This window comes from Schistocerca serialis, chromosome 2 (genome assembly GCF_023864345.2).
Source record: "Schistocerca serialis cubense isolate TAMUIC-IGC-003099 chromosome 2, iqSchSeri2.2, whole genome shotgun sequence".
Classification (NCBI taxonomy): domain Eukaryota; kingdom Metazoa; phylum Arthropoda; class Insecta; order Orthoptera; family Acrididae; genus Schistocerca; species Schistocerca serialis.
In genome coordinates this window covers 378735621-378754336 of record NC_064639.1, presented here as the reverse complement: position 1 = coordinate 378754336, position 18716 = coordinate 378735621, and the positions used below count along the sequence as shown (strand labels likewise).

The 18716-nt window shown below is 45.3% G+C and overlaps 1 protein-coding gene across 1 annotated transcript in view; it reads right to left on the bottom strand.

Annotated features, from left to right (window-relative positions):
* The window catches only part of LOC126457198 (piwi-like protein Ago3), a 195987-nt gene that overhangs the window by 86573 nt on the left and 90698 nt on the right, over positions 1-18716 (bottom strand). The window contains exons 9-10 of the mRNA XM_050093297.1: positions 6903-7007; positions 90-255 (exon numbers count right to left, since the gene is read on the bottom strand). Coding sequence (XP_049949254.1) covers positions 90-255; positions 6903-7007 — 271 coding nt within the window. The remainder of the gene's footprint in view (positions 1-89; positions 256-6902; positions 7008-18716) is intronic.

Below are 18716 nucleotides of genomic sequence, written 5' to 3'. Positions count from 1 at the left end.
CAATACCATATTAATTATGTTCATTTATATATTGCTGCACTACTATTTAAATGAAAATTATGAATTGTTTTTATATTTCTAATACTCACACATTACTCTGTTGATGAAAGTTTTCAGTGATGCCTGTCTTTGATTTGGGGTTACACGTGTGTATGTTGCAATATCTTTCATCACTCTAAAATCATTTCTCATTTCATCAGTAAGTCCAGTCATGAAGCACAACTCAGGTATGAGACATATAAGCTGTTCAGTTTTCTACAAAGTACAAAGACAAACAAACTTTAGTGTCACTTTAGAATTTCTGGTACAATAGAACAATCAACTAAAATTAGTTCTGCACAAAAAGGTAATGACAATGTAAGGTCTTTTTAAATTTATACAGCAAACAAAATTTAAACCTTCAGCAAATAATGTACATGAATTTAAGAGAAACACTGAAGTTAATTTTTTCCGCACATGAACCGCAATTGTGAGCCCTGAACTGGGCCGCCGATGCAGGAGATGAACTGCCGCAGGTGGGGAAGGAAATGGTAATTTGGATGCTCTCAGAAGGACTACGAATGTGTGCAATATAACTGGCAAGCAGTTGTGCACGTCGGATCCGCAATGGAGGGACTCTGGCCTCCACCAGGACACTGGTCACCAGACTCGTTCTAAAAGCTCCCGTCACTAGGCGAACGATACAGTGGTGCACTGGCTCCAGTAAACGCAACACTGAGGGTGCCCCCGAACCGTAAACCAGGCTCCCAAGTCAATGCGGCATTGAACAAGGGCTCTGTAGAGCTGCAGCAGCGTAGGGCAATCTCCACCCCAGTTAGTGTTGTCAGGCAGCGGAGGGCACTGAGGTGCTGCGAGCACTTCTGCTTAAGCTGACGAAGGTGTCAACAGGGCATCAAAAACCAATCCTAAGAATTGATATGTCTCCACTACAGTGAGTGGTTCGTCATTAAGATAAAGTTCTGGTTCCGGATGAACTGTACAATGCCGACAGAAGTGCATGACACAAGACTTCGCGACTGAAAACTGTAAGCGGTGGACTATAGTCCTTGACTGCGCTTTGTGAATGGCTCCCTGTAGGCGCTGCTCAGCAACACCAGTACTGGAGGAGCAATACAAAATGCAAAAGTCATCCACATACAGAGAAGGGGAGACCGACAGCCCTACAGCTGCTGCTAGGCCACTAATGATCACTGAAAATAGACACACACTCAATATGGCACCCTGGGGAACGCCATTCTCCTTAATACGGGGGAATTATGGAAGGCAATAGCTTGGAAACGGAAAGTACGGAGCGACAAGACGTTTTGGATAACAATCGGGAGCAGGCCCCGGAGACCCCACTCATACAATGTGGCAAAGATATGACGTCACCAGGTCTTCTTGTATGCTTTACGCAAGTCAAGAGAGACGGCAACCTGGTCTTGGCATCTGGAAAAGGCTGTTCGGATGGCAGACTCGAGGGACACAAGATTATCTGTGGTAGAGTTACCCTGGCAGAAGCCGCCCTGACATGGAGCCAGTAGGCCACATGAATCCAGGCCCCAACCCAACTGCCGACACACCATACATTTCAGCAGTTTACAGAGAACTTTGGTGAGGCTGATGAGCCGATAGCTATCCACATCAAGCAGATTTTTACAGGGGTTTAGCACCAGAATGATGGTGCCCTCCCACAACTGCGACAGGAAGACACCATTGCACCAGATCCGGTTGAAGATGGCGAGGAGTTATTGCTTGTAGTCAGACGAGAGATGTTTAATCATCTGACTGTAAATCCGATCCAGTCCAGGAGCTATGTCGGGGCATTATAGGGTTCACTGTGGCGTGTAGTGAACGAGAGGACTTCACTTTCCATCGGCCGAGGGTGCGAAAGGCTGGGGGTGGGAGGTAGTTCTCTGACACAGAGGCTCGAGCACTGTGCTTTGCAAATTGCTCAGCAACCGCGTCTTTGTTAGTAGAGAGCATGCCATTTATGTTAACACTTGTTGGGGTCTGGTGCCCAAAAAGACGTCTGATCTTTGTCCAGACTTGGGAAGGTGACGTATGGCACCCGATGGTCGACACGTACCTCTCCCAACACTCTGTTTCCGTTGTTTTATAGGCGGGCAAACGCGGGCACGGAGCCGCTTAAAGGCTATTAGGTGCTCTAGGGAAGGGTGCCGCTTAGGTCACTGTAGAGTTCTCCTATGCTCTTTAATTGCCTCAGCGACTCAAGGCGACCACCAAAGGACTGTCTTTCGCCGGAAGCACCCTAGAGAACGAGGATCGTGTTTTCCGCTGCAGAAGCGATCGTCGTAGTGACCTGCTCTATCACGACATCAACGGCACAGTGTGGGGGGGAATTGGGAGTGACAGCAGAGGTGAAGGCTACCCTGTCTGCCTTGTTTAAAGCCCATCTGGGCAGGCACCCATGGACACGATGCTGGTGGAGTGACAGGAAGGTGGGGAAGTGGTCACTACTACACAGATCATCATGTGCTCTGCAGTGTATAGATGGGAGAAGTCCTGGACTGCAAATTGATAAATCAATGGCCGAGTAATTACCATAAGCCACACTGAAATTGGTGGCAGCCATAGTATTTAAGAGGCAGTAAATTTTCGACATCTCTGCCATGGCCAGTAAGCATGGTGCTACCCGACAAGGGTTTATGGGCGTTAAAATGTGCCAAAAGTAGGAAAGGTTAAGGAAGTTGATCAATCGGTGCAGCCAATACATTCAGGGGTACCGCACCACCTGGAGGGAGATATACATTGCTGACAGTTATTTCCTGCATCATCCGTATTCTGACAGCCACAGCTTCAAGATGCGTTTGAAAGGGCACAGGTTCACTAGATACAGAGTTCAGGACATAAACACAAACTCCACCCGACACTCTATTATATTCACTACAGCTCTTGTAAATCCCCCTGTAGCCGTGAAGGGCATGGGGCCGCATTGCTGGGAACCAGATTTCCTGGAGGGCAATGAAGAAAGCAAGTGTAAAGCTTAACAGTTGCCATAGCTCAGCCAGGTGGTGGAAAAACTGCCACAATTCCACTGGAGGATGATGTGATCGTGAGACTGAAGGCATGAAACACTCAATGAGGCAGTCTAAGCCTCAGGGTCACCTGCTGCCAGCGACTTATTTCCTGAACAGGTTATATCCATTGTGTCTGAGGGTCTGGCAAGATTTAGGTCCTCAGCGGATGCCAGAATCTTCACCTCATCCTCAGTTTGTAAGCAGTGTTGGTGTAGGTGCCACCGCAATTCCCTTGGTTTTGGGAGTCTTCTTTCTGGATTTCTCTCGCTGATCCCTGGGTTTCTCCGGGACGGAGGATGATAATGAATCCCTATGACCAGCAGCTTTTGGGCACTTCAGCCACTGATGGGTGTCATCTTTCCCACTATCAGAAACGTGGAAGTGACCCAAGGGACCCCTTCCTAGCGAGAGGAGCCAACAAAGACTTACACTTCTCTGACTGAGAAGTGGGGACTGGTGTCTCTGGTGGTTGGAATGACAGAGCTCCCAAGGTACGTGGTGCGACAGCAACAGGGAGGGAAGTGGCCCCCCACCATCAAGGGGGCAGGCGTAGTCTTCTGGCTCCGAGAGTCGACTGGAACTCGCGGAACTGTTGGGGGCTACAACTGTTCTTGTAGTGATGGCATACGAGGTGGTCATAGCCACAGGATGTAGACACACAAATTTCCTCTTAGCCTCAGTGTAGGTCAGTCGGTCCAGGGTCTCGTTTTCCATGATTTTCCTTTCTAGCTGTAAAATTCTGCAGTCTGGTGAGCAAGAGGAATAATGCTCTCCTCAGTTGACACAGATGGGAGGCGGTGCACATGGAGTATTGGGATGGGATGGACGTCCACAATCCTGACACGTGATGCTGGAAGTACAGCAGGAAGACATATGGCCGAACTTCCGGCACTTAAAGCACCACATTGGGGGAGGGATATATGGCTTGCCATCACAGCAGTAGACCATCACCTTGACCTTATTGGGTAATGTGTCTCCCTTGAAGGCCAAGATGAAGGCACTGGTAGCAACCTGATCATCCCTCAGACCCCGATGGATGCACCAGACGAAATGAGCTCCTCGTCGCCCTAAGTTGGCGCGCAGCTCGTCATCGGACTGCAAAATCAGGTCCCTGTGGATTGTAATACTCTGGACCACATTTAAGTTCTTATGAGGCGTGATGGTAACGGAAATATCTCCCAGCTTGTCACAATCGAGTAATGCCCATGACTGGGCACAGGATGCCATTTGGACAAGCCCTCCACCTCCCCAAACTTGTCCTCTAAATGCTCTACAAAAAACTGAGGTTTCATCGAGACAAAGGAGTCCTCAGGGCGCATAAGGTTTGCTGCCACCCTTAGCCTGGCATTCCTCCCATGGTGTGGCTGGGGAGGGGAACAATTTAGGATCATACTTCCTTTTATTGTACTGAGACTTGGAACTCTTAGACACTGCTGGTATTTGGTCACCAGCAAGTGATGACATGGTATGCTTCGTCGCCTGTCATCCACCCTGATGCTACCCACTCGAACCACGGGTCTTCCCCATGGGCACCACCCAGCCGCAGCAAAGGCCAGCTGGCAGGGTGGCCCTTGCTGGGAGTCCTGAGGCCCCAGGGTGATGAGCATCTACTACTTGACATACGTGGGGAGTTAACGGTGTAGCAATCAGCAGAGCGATCCCTGTGTAGTTAAGGGGCTACAACCAACAGAGTACATGGCAGCCCCACCACAACGGACTGGACACTGTGCTGGATATGAGGTGCAAGGAATTCCATGGTCATTGTCGGTGCAGAAAACAACACTGCATAGTGGGTGGAAGAAAACACACCCAGGAAAGTGGCCTTGGACTGAAGATGGAGGATGAGCGGAACTGCAATGCCTCGACGAGAAAGTGGGCTAATGATCTCAATGCACGATGGACACGATGCGCCATGTAAGGCGCCCTTCCCTAATTGGCTCGCTCTTTGGGAAAATTTTGAAAAATGGAGGTCAAACCCTACAGGGGACCACTAAATAAAGGCTGAAAGGTGTGAGACTCCTTTTTGTCGCCTCTTACGACAGGCAGGAATACCTCAGGCCTATTCTGGCCCGCAGGGGGTACCTAGTGCCATCAAAATGTTGCCAGTCACCAGTAACATGCACTTTAGGGTAAAAACATGAAAGAAACCAAGCGATATTTTACTGTAAGAACCAGAAAAAAACTTTAAACTTCTCACAAAAATCAATTACTGCTTGTACGACACTTCATCATATGACAGTGGCTTAACCATTCCCTATTCGTTTTCACAGATTCAAGGACAAATCCACCACTGTGCTGGAGTACTGTTGCTGCTAGAAAATACTGATCACAAATTTCTTCAGATTTATTTTTTCACAATTCTGATGATGACATCAAATCAGTGTTGTGCCATCAGTTGTGTGATTAAGTGAGAGATTACTGCACATCTACAACTACTCTTACATGAGCACAATCAGTTGGTAAAATAATTCAAGGCTGGACTAGAAATGATAACTTCGCACGATCGCAAGGTAGTGATCAGAACAGAGAAAAGACCAGCAGGTGAACATGAAAGATGCTTCAATGCACAGACACTGAATGAAGTTGCCATTGTGGTTGTTGGCAAAAATTTGGTGTCTTGTGACATTGTGGCTTGATGGTATGATGGTGACAACCTTCAGCTTATCTCCGAAACCCATCGTTCTTACAATGCATTACAATACCCGCTGATATTTTTTCGAGGAAAAGATGGACACCACTTTTTTTATCAAGATGATTAATTCATTAAACAGTTCATCCATTAACCAGTATGATGATTAATCCATTAACTGGTACATAGACATATTGCTAATAATCTTTAAATTTGATTCCTAACAGAAGTTCATTGTATAGTTATAGGTCAAGAAACAAACAAAAGGTCAGTATGATATAAGCAATGTACATGGACTGGGCGATGGTGGTGGACAGAGAGGGAGAGGGAGTAGGGGGAGGTGGAGTGGGAGGGGAGAGGGGGGGATAGAGAGAGGGGAGAGGGGGGGATAGAGAGAGGGGGGATAGAGAGAGGGGAGAGGGGGGGATAGAGAGAGGGGAGAGGGGGGGATATAGAGAGGGGAGAGGGGGGGATAGAGAGAGGGGAGAGGGGGGATGGAGAGAGGGGGGATAGAGAGGGGGAGAGGGAATAGAGAGGGGGAGAGGGGATAGAGAGGGGGAGGGGGGATGGAGAGGGGGGATAGAGGGGGGGAGAGGGGGGATAGAGAGGGGGGGTAGAGAGAGGGGAGAGGGGGATAGAGAGAGGGGAGAGGGGAATAGAGAGAGGGGAGAGGGGGGGTAGAGAGAGGGGAGAGGGGGGATAGAGAGAGGGGAGAGGGGGGATAGAGAGAGGGGAGAGGGGGGGATAGAGAGAGGGGAGAGGGGGGGATAGAGAGAGGGGAGAGGGGGGGATAGAGAGAGGGGAGAGGGGGGGATAGAGAGAGGGGAGAGGGGGGGATAGAGAGAGGGGAGAGGGGGGAATAGAGAGAGGGGAGAGGGGGGAATAGAGAGAGGGGAGAGGGGGGAATAGAGAGAGGGGAGAGGGGGGGATAGAGAGAGGGGAGAGGGGGGATAGAGAGAGGGGAGAGGGGGGATAGAGAGAGGGGAGAGGGGGGAATAGAGAGAGGGGAGAGGGGGGGATAGAGAGAGGGGAGAGGGGGGGATAGAGAGAGGGGAGAGGAGGAGAGGGATAGATAGATAGCGGCAAATGAGATTAGGATGTATGTACAATTCCATATTCGTATTTAGCAATTGCTTAGCATTGCTGGGATAATTACTCTCTAATATAAAGACGAATATTTTCACCACAATAAACTGTGTCAATTACTAATGCCAAGGCCAAAACAAAATTCTATAAGAAAATGTCAGAATTACCTCTTGGTTCTGCAACCTTTTCTTTACTTTGCTGACAAGCAATGGCTGCTGTAAGTCACTGATGTCAAGGCCATACTGCTTCTTGTAGTAATAACAATAAGTAATCTGAAAAAACAACCATGTTGCATCATGCAGGAGAAAATGGGAATCTACAAACTAACCTCAATAAGTGTAACTATCATAATTAATACAAATTACTGCAAAATAATTATATATACTATACACAATTCACACAGACATTAATACAACGAGTAATATTCAACATCCAAATGTGTCTCCCTTAACAAGTCTTAGGTGTTGCAAGTATAAACTTCAAGATGATAATGTCTGTGCAATTTCACAAATGCTTGACAAAAACAACAACAGTAGGTGCCACATTAACTCTTAAATCACTTGTCAATAATGAACAGCTCAAGTGTCCACCACAGACTACACAAGATTAATGTGCTAAAGGGGATTTTATATTTCATTAGGAGCGTCACTTGCCATCACAAGCAATCTCTCCGCTCTTATGCCTTCTTATCTAACTTAATATAATTTTCCTCTCCTGACTGCACCGCTTGCAACTACAAACTGTAAACATGGTCATTAACAGTTTATGTGAGCAATTATGAAAGAAAGAATTTCTAACAGCTTGACTACCAGCAACATTTGTTTATCATTCAAGACTTCATTTTTATTTATTTTTGAGATGTGTCCTGTAATCAAAATTCCATACACCCAATTTAACTGTTACACATTCCTTTTCATTCAGTTACTATTTTAAGCATCTCTGTGAAAACACCAGACATTTTTCCATCAATGATGAGGATCTTTCCCACCCAAAACAATGCAAATTAACTATAATCGTTGCAAAGTAATAATAACTTTACGATTTTTCTCAACAGCATGTTGTCTCAATTGTTATTAATAAATCACAGGGTGTATTGTCTCAAGATGAAATTTTTGTCCTTGCAAAAGGAGGAAACTTTGCTATTACATCTACAAAAGTACCAGTCGAGGAGATAATTGTGAACGTAGTAGCAGGGATACAAACCCTCCCCAAAGAAACTGCAAATGCAGTTCGAATCGAAACCACCAGGGCCTTGTGCTGCAGTAAACCTTTGGAAAGTAACCTAATGAAAGGTGAGGGAAGGGCTTTCAGATATTTAAATGCAGACGAAGTGATAGTGGTTCTTTCTTCTGAAAAAGGCAATGCTAGTGTTGTTATGAATAAATAGGATTACAGAATTAAGATTTTGGATCTTGTCATCAGGAGAATATAATAAACTTAAGAAAGACCCTACAGCTAGCATAATAAGGAAAACAAACACACTGATAAAGTCATCTACTTCAATTTAAGAGGAGGAGAAGAAAGGTTTGTTGAAGAGTGAAGCTGTGTGTCCCAGACTTTATGGCCTACCTAAAGTTCATAAGATTAACCTTCCTCTGTGACCCATTGTCAGTGCTATTAATTCTCCAAAGTGCCAAATAGCAAGATATCCGGCAACTTGTTTACAACCACATATTGGCAAAACTGAATCAACCTCATATTGGCAAAACTGATTCTTATGTAAAAGACGTCATTTCATTGAGAAACTTGAGGGACTACTTTTGGCTCCTGAGGATATTCTTGTCAGTTTTCATATAGTTTCTTTATTTACTATGATTCTGCTTAAAGAAGTTATGGTTTACATAGCGGATTTTTTCCCAGCAGATCTGACTGCTCTGTTCAGACATTGCCTTACCTCGAGTCAGTTCCAGTAGGAAGATGAGTTTTATGAGCACGATGATGGTGTGGCCATGGGTAACCCATTGAGTCCTACGATCGCTAATTTTTACAAAGAAAAATTCGAACAAGTAGCTCTGGAAAAAGTGAAGAAGAAACCATGTCAATGGTACCGATACATGGATGGTACATTTGTGGTTTGGTCACATGGCAAAAAAGCTTTAGAGGAATTCTTTTGTTATTTAAATAGTCTACATCCTAAAATCCAGTTTACCATGGAATTGGAGAAAGACAATGCAATATCCCTCTTGGGTGTCTTCATTATGAGACAGACTGATGGCAGCTTGAAACATAATGTCTTTCAGAAGGTTACACATACCAACAGATACTTGCATAAGGATTCCAATCATCATCCACAACAGAAAAGAGGTGTAATTAAAGGTCTAGTGGACAGAGCTAAAAGGATTTGTACGCTGGAATACCTGGATGGCGAGTTAAAACATCTAAAGCAGGCTTTTGAGAAGAATGGGTACTTTAGCAAGGAAATAGAGTGAGTTTTGAGACCAAACAACAGAAGGTCTAATGACGATAGGACACAGCAATGGAAGAACCCTTCATCAAAAAATTAATGGATCAAATTGGCAAGATTTTAAGAAAACCTAACGTTTGAACGATTCTCAGACCAACTAAGAAAATAGGCCAAGCACTTCATTCTGTTAAGGATAAAAATGCCCCCCCCCCTCCCCCCTCTGTCAAAAGTGGTCTATACAAAATCCTGTGTACATGTGGTAAGGACTACATTGGAACTACAAGGAAAAGTGTGAATACACGGTTGAAGGAACATAAAAGTCTCTGCCGACTAGGGAAAACAGACAAGTCAGCCTTGGCAGAACGTGCTCTTCAGTCAGGTGATCACGTAGTGAAATTTTCGGAAACTGAAGTTTTAGGTACTGTGACAAACTATTATCCACGGCTATACAGAGAAGCCATCGAAATATATGAACATGGGAATAATTTTAACAGAAAAAAAGAAATGTGGCGTTTTATTTGTGTTGGCTCGATGGTGATTGTTGTCCCAGTCCGGGTGACATGGAACGGTGTCCATCAATCACAACGGCTCCGATCGGTAACTGTTAAAAACAAACTCCTCGCTTGATTGATTAGTTTCAGGCACTATCTCCCTTAGACTGACATCAGCGTACCAATGGAGCAGCATGCCGGAATGTGTAAGCAGCCCTTGTTTAAAATTGAAGCACTGGTGTTCGAAGTATGTCGGTCTCCTTTACTCCGAATCCACAGTGATTATCACTTGGTACCGCAACAACTCCTTTGATCTAAAACAATTAACCAAATATGCTTCGCGTGTTCGCGACAGGCTGATAAGCTTAGGCGAACTTGGTAACTGTAGCTCTTATGCCCAGTTTGCAAATGAGTGTTCAAACGCAGATAATAGGATATCTTGAATTATAGAGTCCATCACTCAAGCCAATGTAACATCATAGTTTTGCGAGGATGCTGATTTATTAATTAATACAGCATCGTGAAGGTGTCACTACGGTTTAATTCAACAACTAATACAATGAAATTCTAGAGATAAAATACTCTTCGGACAACGTACAGAAAGTGTCGTATTTCAGTGCAGACTTGCTGTTCACTGTTAATAAAATCACTAAATCACCTTTAACTTCTGCGTATTGGAGTTTATTGAACTTCGTAATTATTTAATCCTGTACTGAAAATACACTGCTCTGTCATTCAGGGTCTTGAATCTATTTGCATCAGCGATTCTGACTTTGGCTACAGCTTCCAACAACACGGCGTAACTGTTAGTTCTTCGTGATCGCGTGCAGCTGTTTCCTACTCAAGGCTAATAATAGAGTTTATGTTGGCGGTTGGTATATTGCTGTGTCCTTTGATGTTCATGTCAATCACAGATCATGAAGGCTAAGCCCCAGTGTTAATCAGGCATCACATGATTTACTCTTCTTCCACATATAATAACTGCTCCGCTGTCTGGCTAAACCGTAAATGTTATTTTACTTCAGTTCGAAATTCTGACTAGTACGTCAAGTCGATACTAGAAAACTTTTAAAACTTCGGATCGGTTTGAAACACTCTAACAGTGTTCAATAGGCTTACTACTATTGCGACATCTACAAGAGAGACTGAATTAACACCTTCACTGCAGTGTTACATTGTAGTCGCAGTGAACTTACAGCTCAATGCGGCTACAACTCTCTTCTTGGATAAATGTTATCTCTGATCTACACTCCTGGAAATTGAAATAAGAACACCGTGAATTCATTGTCCCAGGAAGGGGAAACTTTATTGACACATTCCTGGGGTCAGATACATCACATGATCACACTGACAGAACCACAGGCACATAGACACAGGCAACAGAGCATGCACAATGTCGGCACTAGTACAGTGTATATCCACCTTTCGCAGCAATGCAGGCTGCTATTCTCCCATGGAGACGATCGTAGAGATGCTGGATGTAGTACTGTGGAACGGCTTGCCATGCCATTTCCAGCTGGCGCCTCAGTTGGACCAGCGTTCGTGCTGGACGTGCAGACCGCGTGAGACGACGCTTCATCCACTCCCAAACATGCTCAATGGGGGACAGATCCGGAGATCTTGCTGGCCAGGGTAGTTGACTTACACCTTCTAGAGCACGTTGGGTGGCACAGGATACATGCGGACGTGCATTGTCCTGTTGGAACAGCAAGTTCCCTTGCCGGTCTAGGAATGGTAGAACGATGGGTTCGATGACGGTTTGGATGTACCGTGCACTACTCAGTGTCCCCTCGACGATCACCAGTGGTGTACGGCCAGTGTAGGAGATCGCTCCCCACACCGTGATGCCGGGTGTTGGCCCTGTGTGCCTCGGTCGTATGCAGTCCTGATTGTGGCGCTCACCTGCACGGCGCCAAACACGCATACGACCATCATTGGCACCAAGGCAGAAGCGACTCTCATCGCTGAAGACGACACGTCTCCATTCGTCCCTCCATTCACGCCTGTCGCGACACCACTGGAGCCGGGCTGCACGATGTTCGGGGCGTGAGCGGAAGACGGCCTAACGGTGTGCGGGACCGTAGCCCAGCTTCATGGAGACGGTTGCGAATGGTCCTCGCCGATACCCCAGGAGCAACAGTGTCCCTAATTTGCTGGGAAGTGGCGGTGCGGTCCCCTACGGCACTGCGTAGGATCCCACGGTCTTGGCGTGCATCCGTGCGTCGCTGCAGTCCGGTCCCAGGTCGACGGGCACGTGCACCTTCCGCCGACCACTGGCGACAACATCGATGTACTGTGGAGACCTCACGCCCCACGTGTTGAGCAATTCGGCGGTACGTCCACTCGGCCTCCCGCATGCCCACTATACGCCCTCGCTCAAAGTCCGTCAACTGCACATACTGTTCACGTCCACGCTGTCGCGGCATGCTACCAGTGTTAAAGACTGCGATGGAGCTCCGTATGCCACGGCAAACTGGCTGACACTGACGGCAGCGGTGCACAAATGCTGCGCAGCTAGCGCCATTCGACGGCCAACACCGCGGTTCCTGGTGTGTCCACTGTGCTGTGCGTGTGATCATTGCTCGTACAGCCCTCTCGCAGTGTCCGGAGCAAGTATGGTGGGTCTGACACACCGGTGTCAATGTGTTCTTTTTTCCATTTCCAGGAGTGTATTTACGGTCTAGGTTTTAACCTTCGTAAAAAATATATTTTGATTTATTTATTTGAAGTTTCAGGCTTTGTATCATCTGTCTTTCATTTAGTCCTTTCTTTATAAAAATGTTATTAGTTACATAGTATTCCTGTTAGTGAAACTTGCAATAGTGTTAATTTTGTTGTCAGTAGCTCCCATCAATGTCAGGATAATTAATTTTGCTATTTCTTTTACTACCAAAGGGATTTCATTAGGGTTTCCATATTTGGGGTGGTACAGAAGCTATGAAACTCAGCGATATATGGACAGTGGCACTACAGAATTGATGAGATGTTTTTATCTTTGATTAACTGTGATCGATAGTTACGTTTTATATTTGACAAGGTTTATCTCTGCTATCACATGAAATCCAGACAACACCCACTTTCCACGGGAATTAGGCCGCTCTTCGATGTCCGACTCTTCAGTCAGCAAGACTCAGCACAACCAGGAGCACCTCCGAAAATGTCCAACATAGCCTTGGACGAAATGTCAGGGATAGAAGAGTTCCATACAACTGGAAGAGTTCTCAGCAGCTGAAACATTTGGTCATGAAAGCATTCATTGTATGATGAGGTGACAAGAGTCATGCGATACCACTTAATATTGTGTCAGACCTCCTTAACGTAGCATGGATTCAACAACTCCATGGAATTACCCAGCAGAAATCGTGAAATGTTGCATCTATAGTTGTGTATAGTTAAGCAAGAGTTGCCGGTTCAGGATATTTGTAAATGAACTGACCTCTTGATTATGTCTCATGAATGTTTGGATGGAATTCACGTCAGGTGATCTGGATGGCCAAATCATTCGCCTGAATTGTCCAAAACATTCTTCAAGCCAATCATGAACAACTGTGGTCCAGTGACATGGCACGCCATACAAATTCCATCGTTGTTTGGGAACGTAAGTCCTTGAATGGCTGCAAATGGTCTTCATGTAGCCGGACATAACATTTCCAGTCAAGTCAACGGCTGGTTCAGTTGGACCAGAGGACCCAGTCCATTCCACGCAAGCACAGCTCACATCACTACTGAGCCATCACCAGCTTGCACAGTGTCTCGCTGACAACCTGGGTCCACAGTTTCGTGAGGCCTGCACCACATCCAAACCATACAATCAGTGCTTACCAGCTAAAACTGGGACTCATATGACCAGGCCATGGTTTTCGAGTTGTCAAGGGACCAACTGATAAGGTCGCCAGCACAGGATAGGCGTTGCAGGTGATATCATGCTGTTAGCAAAGGCAGTTAATTTGTAATCTGCTGCCGTAGCCCACTAAAACCTAATTTCATTGCACTGTTGTAACAGATATGTTCATCATATGTCTCACAGTGATTTTTACAGTTATTTCAAGCAGTATTGCTTGACGATTAGCACTGACAACTCTGCAAATGCTGCTGCTGCTACTCTCATGCGTTAAGTGAAGGCCATTGGCCACTACATTGTCCATGGTGAGAGATTATGCTCAAAATCTGGCACTCTCGACACACTCTTGACACTGTGAATCTTGAAATATCGAATTCCCTAACATTTTCCAAAATGGAATGTCCCATGTGTCTAGTTCCAATTACCATTCTGCATTCCCCCAAGTCTATTAATTCCCATGAGGCGACCATTATCACATCAACCTCCTTTTAACATGAATCATCTGAGTACAAATGACTGCTCTGCCAATACACTGCCCTTTCATACCTCGTGTATGCGATACCGCCGCCGTCTGTATATGTGCATATCACTGTCCCATGATTTTTGTCACCTCAGTGTATCAGTTTTGGCAATGGTCGCCTTTTAAATAATCACAACAACTGTTCCTCAACAATTTTCACCCATCATCCATGCCTGTGTTTACATAGCCGGCAGCTGAGACTCGGTGTATCAGCACTCCGTACAACGCAGCAAGTCGGTACAGTATTATTGCTTCCAACACAGGTTGCCAACGGCACTAACGGCAAAAAAACCTATCACAATTAACAGGATTTAGTGTCAGACTTACTTAAATTGGCTCCTTCCTAATAACGTACCATAAAACCTATCGCTGGGCAGCTAATCGACATCTCCTCTAAATCAAGTGTGAACTCCTCCATTAAGCTATGCTCAGCAAGTATCAATTTACTTTCCTGGCAGAATCTTACATTATTCATCTGTTCAGTGCTTTGTCAGGAGATGCACTACTGTAGTCCAATGGATGACCTTGCCACATTGGTCTGTGGTAGACCTCACGTAAGAGATCCCAGTAGGAACAGCAAAGATGTCTTTCTTATTTTTGCATGCGCAAAATATGGGCTTTATTAGTTTCTTATTTAGATTTCAGATGATCAGGATGTGCCAGCATGTGGTACGAAAGATTTTCTCTGGCCTCTTTCTTTGCTTGTCCCTATGGCTGTGTGTTCTCAGCAGCTTATTAATATTGACCCGCAAGCTGCAGCACATGCAGTGTGAAATACCCGTTTGTGCTGCTGGCTGGCATGGTGCCAGTTGGAACATGACCATGACCAATCATTTGTTAATTCTTAACTACTTCTGAGAATTTTCTCAAATTTTTTTTTCTTTTTTTCAAGTCTGTATATTCTGGAATATCTGATATTTCTATAAAAGCTGTTCTCCCCACCCTGGAGTTCAATTCTGGTTTTACATTGTTGACCTTAATACAAGTGCTTTTAGTGCTAAGTGTTGTACTACACTGACAAGCCTGCTTTCCGATGTGGACTTTAACATAGTCATGATGTGACATTGTTTGTTGGAGATGCGAGTTAGGTACTTCAAAATGTCTACACCACCATGACTCCTACAAGTATTACATCATTCCAAGGTCAATATATTCAGGATACAAATGGATTACAAAACAGTGACAAGTCAGTTGCACATCAGGCAACCATCAGTGTTTTCCACCAATGCCGCTCAGGAATCCGAAAGGATTTGACTTAGATGCCAAATGCAACAGGTGGGATAGTATGATGCTTTTGGCAAATTTTTACTTTTACTTGGACGGCACTGCCCAGCAGTGGTTTGACAACTAAGAGCAGCTCAATAGCTGGGATAAATTCCAGGCCAAACTGAAGAAAACATTAGGTGACAATCAGCAGTTTGTCTGTTTACCAGAAGAACATAGCCTAATGTCACTAAGAAACAATAGAGCCCTACACACAATACGGTTTGGCCCAAGGACACATTGTGAATCTGAACATGAGAGAAGCCAACAAACTCTCATATTCGATGAAAGCAATCGCAGAAAACATTTACTAGGCTATTCTGGTGAATATTATCATGGTAACTGAGGAACACATCAAATGGTGCTAGTACATAGTGGAGGAGAGCGGGAGGGGGGGGGGGGGCGGGGGGGGGGGGGGGGTAGTTGGATGGTCAGACAAAAGAAGTGTATGACTGACACCCAAATGTGGCCCCAATGGTAGTTTTGGAAGATCACCATGGTCTTGCCCCTCTCTTCTGCAAGGTAGTGAGAGAAGTGATTCAGCATTTTACGACAGCCTGAACGACTGAATTGAGTACACAGGAGGTAGCAGGGATGAATGCCAATCCCAAACATCAGGAGATAATAGAGAATGTTGTAGAGAAGTGCACGGTATTAATATTTAGCACAAATCTCTGCCACTAGTCAAATGCATCAGGAAGTATGGATTCTGCTCATTCTGACATATGCTGCAGCTGTCAAACAAACACCAAGCACCCAATTCAGGCACAACCACCTTCTCTGCCAAGTATAACGCCTGCAGAAGGACCGGGATTTGGAGGATGGAGGACAACATGCCATTCTGTTTTCACTGTGACTGCCTTGCACATGTTAACTACTTCGGAGAAAGAAAATAAATGTTTGAAGACTATCATGCTGCAAGATGCCAACTATCATAATGGGCCATTGGAGACCATTATAGTCAACCTGTGGGATGAAGACCATTGCCATATCCTGGACAAGGTCAGTCACCAACATGCTGCAACCATTCCCCACCACCATACAGAGATACCAGCCACTGGCTACCCCCTGAATTCGTGAAAACTAAGCAAGGTTACAACAAATGGAGATGAGAACAAAACAGATTAAAATCCTCCATGGACCATAGTTACCAAGGCATCAGGAAGTCCATTTATATCATCAATGGCAACCTTCTGGTGAGTCAACTCAGGAGCTTCCTTTCCTGTAATGTTCAATGTTTATTGTTGACAGCTAAAGAAGACTATGTTCCCCCATAAGAAAGCGATTGTACTGAAAGTTGCAAATGGGAAATATGCCCAGCCAACAGGAACATGTATTGTAAAAATAACTGTCAATGACAGTACGCAGCACTTCTAATTTATTGTTTCAGATGTGATATTACTCCTGAGAGATTTCTTGTGAGAATCACAAGCAATCTTTGACTATGAAATATCAGAGCTCTATATGGACAAAGCTATTGCAAAAAGTGCACATAAAAAAGATTTCTTGGTGCAGTTGTTTACTGTTGAAGATATTGCTACCCTGCTATCACGAACAAGATGAATTCCAGTCATCAAGCGAGATGCTAAGTGAAACTATGAAACTTTTCTCAACTGCAAAAAGCTACCCAGGCTCACGAAAGAAATCTACTTGCCAGCGACTATCATGAGCGTTGTAAGTGGTCAAGGAGAACTTTACATCACCGGCTGTCACGAACAGCCACAACACATTCCTAGACGTGCGTGCATAAGGTGCCAAACCAGTCTGGGAAGGGCAGCTCAGTGCCATCAATTAAGACTTGCTCCTCTACCACTACATACAAAACAGTGGAGAAAGCTACTATTGAACTGCCAATTGGATCTAGTCTGTCTGGAGAACAATGTCCACGAATGTTACCCATCCTGCCCCAAATTCCGGATGCTTTCAATGAGCAGTGTAAGTTCAATGATATATCTTCTCCTGTTCCTCCCTGATTGTCCACCATCCTTCTCTGTCATTCAGGCACACATCCTATGCGAGTGCTGGCCAATTGGTGGATGATCCTAGTGTTGATACCGTGTTTTAACATGGGCCGCTTGGTCTCTTTTCTTTCTCCAAGAGTGTAGAGGGTAATGTTCATAAACTTTGAAATCCATTGATCAACCAGAACAATATGACCACTGACCTACTATCGATATAAACCTGTCCAGGCATTAGCACTGTCACATGGCAAGGAACGATTGCTAGTCAGACACACACGAGGCATGTAGTATCAATAGCGTGCTGTCCATGTGTAGAATGGGGAAGGCACACGAGTCTGGAGTCTGACCGAGGGCAGATTGTGAAGACCCAAAGGCTCGACACAAGCATTTCGGGAACTGCATGACGTGTCGGGTGTTTGAGGAATGCTGTGATGAGTGTCTTCAACACGTGACGAAACCAAGGTGAAACCATATCCAGACGTCGGGTTCTGTGGCCACCCCTCCTTACAGATGCTGGATGTTGTAGACTAGGCAGAATGGTAAAACAGGACAGGTGGTGAACTATAGCGCAACTAATGTCAGACTTTAATGCTTGGCAGACTGGAAGTGTGTCTGAACACAAAGTGTACCGAACACTCGTAGTGATTGGCCTCCACAGCTGATGACCCATGCATGTGCCAATGTTAACACCACAACATCGCCAACTATGACAAATGGGCATGTGGCCACCGGCACTGGACACTGGCAAAGTGGCAGAGCCTGCATGGTCTGATCAATCCCAATACATTCTTCACCATGCCGATTCAAGGGCACGAATCTGTCATCTTTCAGGGGAACAGCTCCTCGACACCTGTACTGTGGGACGGGCACATGCTGGCAGCGGCTCCATTATGCTCTGAGGAACATTCACATAGGCATCCGTGAGTCCAGTTGAGCTCGTGCAAGGCACCATGATGGCCAAGGAGTATCATACAATGGTTGCAGACCACATACACCCCTTCATTGCGATCAAGTTTCCCAATGGCAGTGGTAGTTTTCAACAAGATAATTCACCACGTCACAGGGCCAGGAATGTGACAATAGTGGTTTGAGGAATACAGTGGCAAGTTCCAATTAATGGGGTGGTCCCCATCTCAACAGATCTGAACCCAATCAAAAACATTTGGGATGTGACAATGAGGCGTCACAGCTAATCACTCCTCTCCCTATCTTATAGACTGTAAGTCTTAAAAATGGCCATATATTTGATGTCGCAGGAAACCTATATCTGGCAACACTGTATTCAACCAGCTGCAGCAGTGTACTGATTCAATGAAAATTAGTTGCGGGGACTCACAAGCTTGCTAACACAGACTCCCTCCCACCCCAGCATGACAAACACAAAAAGAACACTGTCTAGCCTGTGATGCATCATTGCAGTCTTCAGTGCTAGTGAACTTAAACAGAAAGTGATTTGTGTGATTGGTAACCATACAATATAAGATTCGTAATGCAAAAAAAT